At 69.7% G+C, this 6965-nt stretch overlaps 1 protein-coding gene across 1 annotated transcript; it reads right to left on the bottom strand.

The window, feature by feature from the left end:
• Positions 1-16: 16 nt before the first annotated feature.
• LOC143173861 (rho GTPase-activating protein 30-like) lies at positions 17-6537 on the bottom strand (the record flags this gene model as incomplete). The annotated part of the gene is made up of 13 exons (XM_076363984.1): positions 6496-6537; positions 5948-6383; positions 5316-5418; positions 3404-3548; positions 3219-3301; positions 3018-3125; positions 2779-2906; positions 2515-2668; positions 2089-2189; positions 1874-1951; positions 1146-1595; positions 853-1055; positions 17-150 (listed from the first exon to the last, which is right to left on the bottom strand). Coding segments are annotated over exons 1-13 (2165 nt in total), but the record flags the coding sequence as incomplete, so codon positions are not given.
• Positions 6538-6965: the final 428 nt, after the last annotated feature.

Here is a 6965-nt window from a genome sequence, read left to right as displayed (position 1 = left end):
GTGGGCGCTGAGGAACATGTCGTCCGAGTCGGTGTCCCCGGCGCGGTCCTCGGCGTCGGAGCCGCTGGGAGCCATGAAGAACATCTCCTCGTCCATGCACTCCTCAATGGAGAGGTAGCTGGCCGGCTGCTCCGCGGGAGGCTCCCCCGGCTGGGGACGGGGACAGGCGGGAGGGTGACGGCTGCGCCGGAGACCCCCAGCCGGCACGGAGCACTGCACGGCCCCGAGGCCCAGCACCAGGGCTGGAGGGGTCGATGCCACCCTGTCCCCTCCATCCCCATCCCCGCCCTGTCCCCTCCATCCCCATCCCCTCCGTCCCCATCCCCACCCTGTCCCCTCTGTCCCTGCCCTGTCCCCTCCATCCCCGCCCTGTCCCCTCCGTCCCCATCCCCGCCCTGTCCCCTCCGTCCCCTCCATCCCCATCCCCGCGCTGTCCCCTCCATCCCCACCCTGTCCCCTCCATCCCCATCCCCGCCCTGTTCCCTCCATCCCCATCCCCGCCCTGTCCCCTCCATCCCCATCCCCTCAATCTCTGTCCCCATCCCCGCCCTGTCCCCTCCGTCCCCACCCTGTCCCCTCCATCCCCATCCCCTCCGTCCCCATCCCCACCCTGTCCCCTCCATCCCCTCCATCCCCATCCCCACCCTGTCCCCTCCATCCCCATCCCCTCCATCTCCGTCCCCATCCCCACCCTGTCCCCTCCGTCCCCACCCTGTCCCCTCCATCTCCATCCCCATCCCCACCCTGTCCCCTCTGTCCCCACTCTGACCAGGGACGGCGGAGGTGACCCTCTGCCTGCCCCCAGCCCTGCCGCCCCGGACCCGAAGCTCGGGGATGGCGATGTCGGCTTACGTTCATGAACCCGCTCTCCATCCCCTCCTCCATGGCCGGGAACCCCTCGCCGTCCCCAGGGCCGGTGTCCGGCGGCAGGGACCACGCCGCCGGCTCCGCGTCCCCGCCGCCTTCCAGCCACGTCTCCTGGCTGTCCAGGAAGGCGAAGGAGTCCCGCAGCTCCAGGGAGAGCCGGGTCTCCTCCGCGTCCGCCTTCCCCTCCCCTGCGGAGGGAGATGGGGGGGATTGAGCCCGGTGTCCCCCCCGGCACCCCTGGGGTCCCGCGCCGGCCGGTCCCAGCGGCCGCCTCTCACCAGCGTGGTGCTCGGGCGCCTCGGGGTCCCCGGCGGGGCGTTGGGCGGGAGGCGCTCTGCCCGCAGCCACCTGGGCCAGCGCCGGGCACGGCAGCCCCCGTGTCAGGCGGGAGAGGTTGGAGGTGATGTGGAAGGGGACGGTGACGGAGAAGGGGCCGGAGATGTGGACCCCTGCGCACTTCTCGGCACGGCTGCGGGCGGCCTTGGGCGAGCGGCCGGGGGCCACCAGCAAGGCCCGGCCGGCTTTGGGGGTGGTGGGCTCCGACTTGGTGCTGCTTTCGCCTTCTGACTCGGGGCCCCGCGGCTCCTCCTTCCCTTTCAGCTTCTCCTCCAGGCTCTCGTCCAGCTCGGGGCAGCTCTCCGGCGCCGGCGGCGAGGGGCAGGTGTCGAAGCTCTCCCGGCGCTGCGGCGGCTGCTTCACCGACCGCTTCTTGTTCAGCTGAGGGTCGTCTGCGCCGGGCGGGGGGGGGAAGAGTCAGGGCCCGGAGGTGGCCCCTGTCCCCAGACCTCCCCGCACTTGGGGACCCGGCCGGGTGGCACCACGGGAGCTGCCGAGCTGAAGGACCGGGGCGATGCCCGGCCATCCCCACCCTGTCCTCTCCATCCCTACGCCATCTTCTCCGTCCCCACCCCTGCCCTCTCCATCCCCATCCCTCTCCCGACGATCCCGCCTCGGGGACGGGGACGGGGACGGTTCCCGCGGGAGCGGCACCGTGCATCCCTCTTACCATCGCTGGCGAAGGGGACGGAGCTGAGCGAGTCCATGCTCTTGGCCGGCCGCAAGCTTATTTTGCCGCACTTGTCATCTGGGGGGGAGGAGGGGGAAGGAGAAGGGGAATGGGGACACACGGGGCGGCAGCGGGGCTGGGTTTGGGGACACGTCGTCCCCCGATCGATGGGGTCCCTCCCTCTGAACCCCGGCAGGGGGACCGGGGCTCCCCACCTTTCTCCTCCGCCTTCACCAGCTTGCGCTTGGCCTCGTGGCTGGAGCGGCCCAGGTTGAAGATGGACCTCCACTTCTTGGCCTTGAGGGAGCCCTTCCTCCTGCGGGACGCCAGACGTCAGGGGTGGCGGGCACGCCCGGACACACCCGGACACGCCTGGGCACGCCCGGGCACGCTTGGGCACGCTCGTACGTGCGCGTGAGCACACACGGTGCCTTCGGACACGTGCAAGGGCTCGTGCACGCCTGCAAGCACGCGTGCAGGAGAGCACGTGCCCACGCTTGTGCGTGTAAGAACGTGTGCGTGTGGGATTACGCGTGCGTGGCACACACGTGCTCGCAGCGCTGCCTGGGCCGGGGGGTCCCCGGGGTGGGGGGGGTGGGGGAGGGTCGCCGGGGAGGGGAGGGGGTGGCAGCGGGTCCTACCTGTGGTCGCTGAGCTCGATGATGGTGTGGTAGGGCCGGATGGGGGGGGGGCCGTCGCCCTGGCTGAGCGCGGCCGGCACGTGGTACGGCGGGGGCTGCCCGTCCCCCGGCCCCCCCCCGCCCAGCAGCAGGGACCGCCGGGGGGACTCGCCACCTGCGGGCCACCGAGATGGGGCGTCAGGGTCCCGCCAGGGACCCCCCCCCCCCCATCACCGTCTGTATTTCCCCCCCCCCCCCCCGCCCCGTTCCCCGGCCAGGACGTACCGTGGAGAGGAGCGTCCCTGAAGAGCTGCTCGACGTGGGTGAGGATGAACTCCACCACGATGGACTGGACGCGCACCTCCATGAACGCCGCCGTGCCGTTGAACCCCGTCGCCTCGATGTCCTTCGACCTGCCGCGGGGACGCCGGGGGGGACACACACACGGGACTCTTAGGATCCCCCGGGGAAGGGGGATGCTCATCACCCCCCGCGTCCCCCTCGCCCCCACCCCTGGTGCTCACCGCAGCAGGTTGGGCGCCCAGACGATGGCCAGGTTCCTGGCGTGCATGTTGGTCTGGCTGCTGTAGGACGCCATGTGCAGGAGGTGCCTCATCAGGAACTCCAGGGTCCTGCGGGCGCCGGGGCACGTTAGGGACAGCGATGCCCACGGGGGACACCGGGTTTGGGGTTCCTTCCCCCCCCCCCCCCCCGTGCCCCTCTACCTATAGTGGGGCACCGGCAGCTCCTTTAACACCTCCTTGATCTTCACCAGACGAGCCTCTTCCATCTGGATGGCCACCGCGTCCTGCCGGGGGGCAGGGATGGGGTGACAAGTGCCACCTCCCGGGGTTGGGGACGGGTGGCAGCGCCGGGGGGGGGGGGGACGGGACGGGGACACGACACTCACAGCAAATTTGTCGTAGAGCTGGTAGGTGAGGAGGGGGTTGGGGAGCTCGCGGAAGTACGCCTTGCAGAGGGAGCTGACGCAGTGGATGTCCTGCAGGTAGACGTCCTTCTGCAGGTCGGGGCAGCGGTCGCTGTCGAACTCCTGCCTGCGAGCGAGGCGGCTGGCGAGGCGGGGACGGGGACGGGGACAGTGCGGTCCCTCTCCCCAGCCCCGCTCGGCTGCCGTGCCGTGGAGGGTTTTCACTAGGGTGGGATGGGATGTGTTCCCAGGGTGTCCCCGTGCCCGCGGAGGTGGGGAGGGTGTCTGTCCCTGCCAGCGGGGCTCGGGGACGCACAAGGACCGTCGTGGTTCCCCGGGGACTGGATGCAGCCCCGATGGGCTGCAAACGGGGCGGGTTCGTCAGCCGGGTCCTTCTGCTGCATGGCCGGGATGCTGGGGCAAGGCGGGGTGGCAGGGCCGGGGGGATGGCAGGGATGGGGGGATGATGGGGACAGGGGGGATGGCGGGGACAGGGGGGGATGGCAGGGACATGGGGGTGCTGGGGTCGTGGGGATGCTGGGGACAGGAGGGTGGCAGGGACAGGGGGATGCTGCGGGTGCCAGTGATACAGGGGCAGAGAGGACGTGGGAAAACGGGGGATATGGGGGGACAGGGGGATGTTGGGGACACTGGGGATGTTGAGGAACGCTGGGGATATGGGGGTGCTGGGGACACTGCAGACACAGGAGACGCTGGCAGCGCTGGGGTTCTAGGAGACACAGGAAAAGGGGAGGAAAGAAACACTCGAGGAAAGAACCAAAAGAGCAGAAGAGTGAAAAAACAAACCAAATATGGAAAGAATGAAAGAGAAAAAGAAAGAAAGAATAAAAAAGAAAATAAACAAGAAAAAAAGGAAGAAAAGGAACAAGTGAAAGAAGAGCTGGAGCAGCGACGAGCAGGACGGAGCCGAGAGGTGCGGGAGGGCAGGATGGGGAAGGAAGGGGCCGTGGGGCGTGTGAGGGGGCGGCGGGGCCGGATCCGGTCAACTCAGCACCGGGGTCGGCTGCTGCGCTGGCTGCGTCCGTCCCCCTCCCGTCCCCGTCCTCTTCCCATCTCCCTCCGCCTGGTCCCATCCCATCCCCATCCCCTCCCTGTCTCCCTCCCGTGCGGTCTCAGCCCTGTCTTCTCCCACCGCTCTCCCGTCTGGTCCTGCCTCATCCCACCCCTGCCTCTGTCCCACCTCCATCCTATCTGGTCTCATGTTCAGCCCATCCCTGTCTCCATCCCGTCTGGTCCTGCCTCACCCCATCCCTGTTTCTATCCCCTCTCGTCCCGTCTCCCTCCTGTCCCCCTCCCCGTCTCCCTCCCTTCCGGTCCCAGCCCCATCTTCCTCCGGTCTCCACCTCCACCCTGTCTGCTGCCACCTCCGTCCCACCCATCCCCATCTTCCACCTGTCTCCCTCCTGTTTTCCTCCCATTTGATCCCACCCGGTCTTCAGCTCCATCTCTATCTCCATCCCGGCTCCCTCTGCCTCTGACCTCCATCCCACCCGCTCCTGTCTCCACCTCCATCATCTCCATCCCATCTGCTCCTGCCTCTGTTTCCATCCCTTCTCCATCATCTCCATCCCCATCCCGTCTCCATCCCATCTGCTCCATCTCCATCCCATCTCCACCACCTCCATCCCCATCCCGTCTCCATCCCATCTGCTCCGTCTCCATCCCATCTCCACCACCTCCATCCCCATCCCGTCTCCATCCCATCTGCTCCGTCTCCATCCCATCTGCTCCGTCTCCATCCCCATCCCGTCTCCATCCCATCTCCACCACCTCCATCCCCATCCCGTCTCCATCCCATCTGCTCCGTCTCCATCCCATCTGCTCCGTCTCCATCCCCATCCCGTCTCCATCCCTCCCGCCCAGCCCCGCTCACCGCAGCCGCTGGATGTTGGAGGAGACGCCCGAGAGGCGGTAGATGCCATCCACCACCCCGTGCTGCTCCACGAACTCGGTGCAGCTCCTCAGCACCTGGGGCACTGCGGGACGGGCACCCCGGGTCCGCCATCACCCACCTCCCCCTGGCCCCTGCTCCCTGCCAAGAGCCAGGGGTGACGGGGGGGGGGAGCGGGGCCGCCCAACCCTGGGTACCCAGTGACAGTGTCCCCACGGGGCAGCCGGTCCCTGCACCGGCCACGTCCAGGGCCTGGGAGCACCAGAACCCCCGGCAATCTGGGACCACCGAGTCCCCAGGGACGGGGCCACCCATCCCCGTCCCCTCGGGGCCGCAGCAGGGCACCGAGATTGGAGCCGTGCCGAGGCACCGGGATCCCCCCAAATCTCGGAGGGGCCTCGCCGGGAGGTGCCCTGGCTGCGACACTTGCTCAACCGCCGGTGATGCAACCGCGTGGCGTGAGTCACCCCCCCGTCCCCTCCCCGCGGCACCCTCCCGGCTTCCGCCATTTGCGGGTGCGACCCCCCCCCCCCCTCCCAAGGGGGGGGGGGGCTCAGTGGGACCCCGCGGCTGGGGGACGCGGGCGGTGGCGGCGCTCACTGGTGGGCGCTTACCGTCCTGCCCCGACTGCTGGAGATGCTCCAGGAGGTCGCAGCCGAAAACCCGCTCCTTGGTGCCGCCCTTGCGCCTCGCCTTCTGCCGGGCCTTCAGCGCCAGCGACATGGAGGCGGCGCGGACCCCCCCGGCGGCGGGGTCAGATCCTGCCCATGGCCCGAGTGGGGCGCGGGCGCCCCAGAGCCCCGGCGCGGCGGCGGCGGCGAGGGCCGGGGGAGGCGGGTGGCGAGCGGAAGCGGCCCCCGGGGAGGAAGTGCCGTGGCCCCGGGGGCCCTGACGCAGCCTCGAGGGCCCGGGGCGTCCCGCTGGCGGCGGCAGGAAGGCGGCGGCCGCCTTCGAGGCCGCTTCCTGCTCCTCGGTGCGTCGAAACCGCAGGGCAGGGCGCGGGCGGCACGCTTGCGCACGCTCGTGCGCGCTTCCGTGCGCTCGTGCATGCTTGCGCAAGCTCGTGGTGCTTGCGCGTGCTCATGCGTGAGCTGGGGTGTGCTTGCGCGCGCTCGTGCATGCTTGCATGAGCTCGTGAAGGCTTGCGCGCGCTCGTGCATACTTGCTCGTGCATGCTTGCATGAGCTTGGGCATGCTTGCGCATGCTCGTGCACGAGCTTGTGACGCTTGCGCGTGCTCGTGCATGCTTGCATGAGGTTGCGCGCACTTTGGCATGCTCGTGCACGCTTCCACGTGCATGCACACGCTTGCACGCAGCTCACCTGCACGCCCAGCGACACGCGGGTGCACGGGTGGAGCACGCAGGTGTGGCTGCCCTTGCACACGCACGCACGAGCAGTGTCCCGTGAGCCCCAGGGCCCCCCCCGCGTACCCCCCAGCTGAGACCAGAAGCAACTCAACACGGGGTCCCAGGGTCCCGCGCGGGGGTTTATTTACAAGCGCGGCCGGGCAGCAGCAGGGGGGGGCGGGGGGGCCCCCATCCTATACAGGTATGTACACACGGGGCACGCTGTCCCCAGGGACCCCCGCCACCAGCCCCGCGCCTTGGGGGGGGAGGCCCCGGCCCCGGGG

The sequence above is a fragment of the Aptenodytes patagonicus genome, unplaced genomic scaffold, assembly GCF_965638725.1.
Source record: "Aptenodytes patagonicus unplaced genomic scaffold, bAptPat1.pri.cur scaffold_368, whole genome shotgun sequence".
NCBI lineage: Eukaryota > Metazoa > Chordata > Aves > Sphenisciformes > Spheniscidae > Aptenodytes > Aptenodytes patagonicus.
This window is presented reverse-complemented; position numbering and strand designations above follow the sequence as displayed.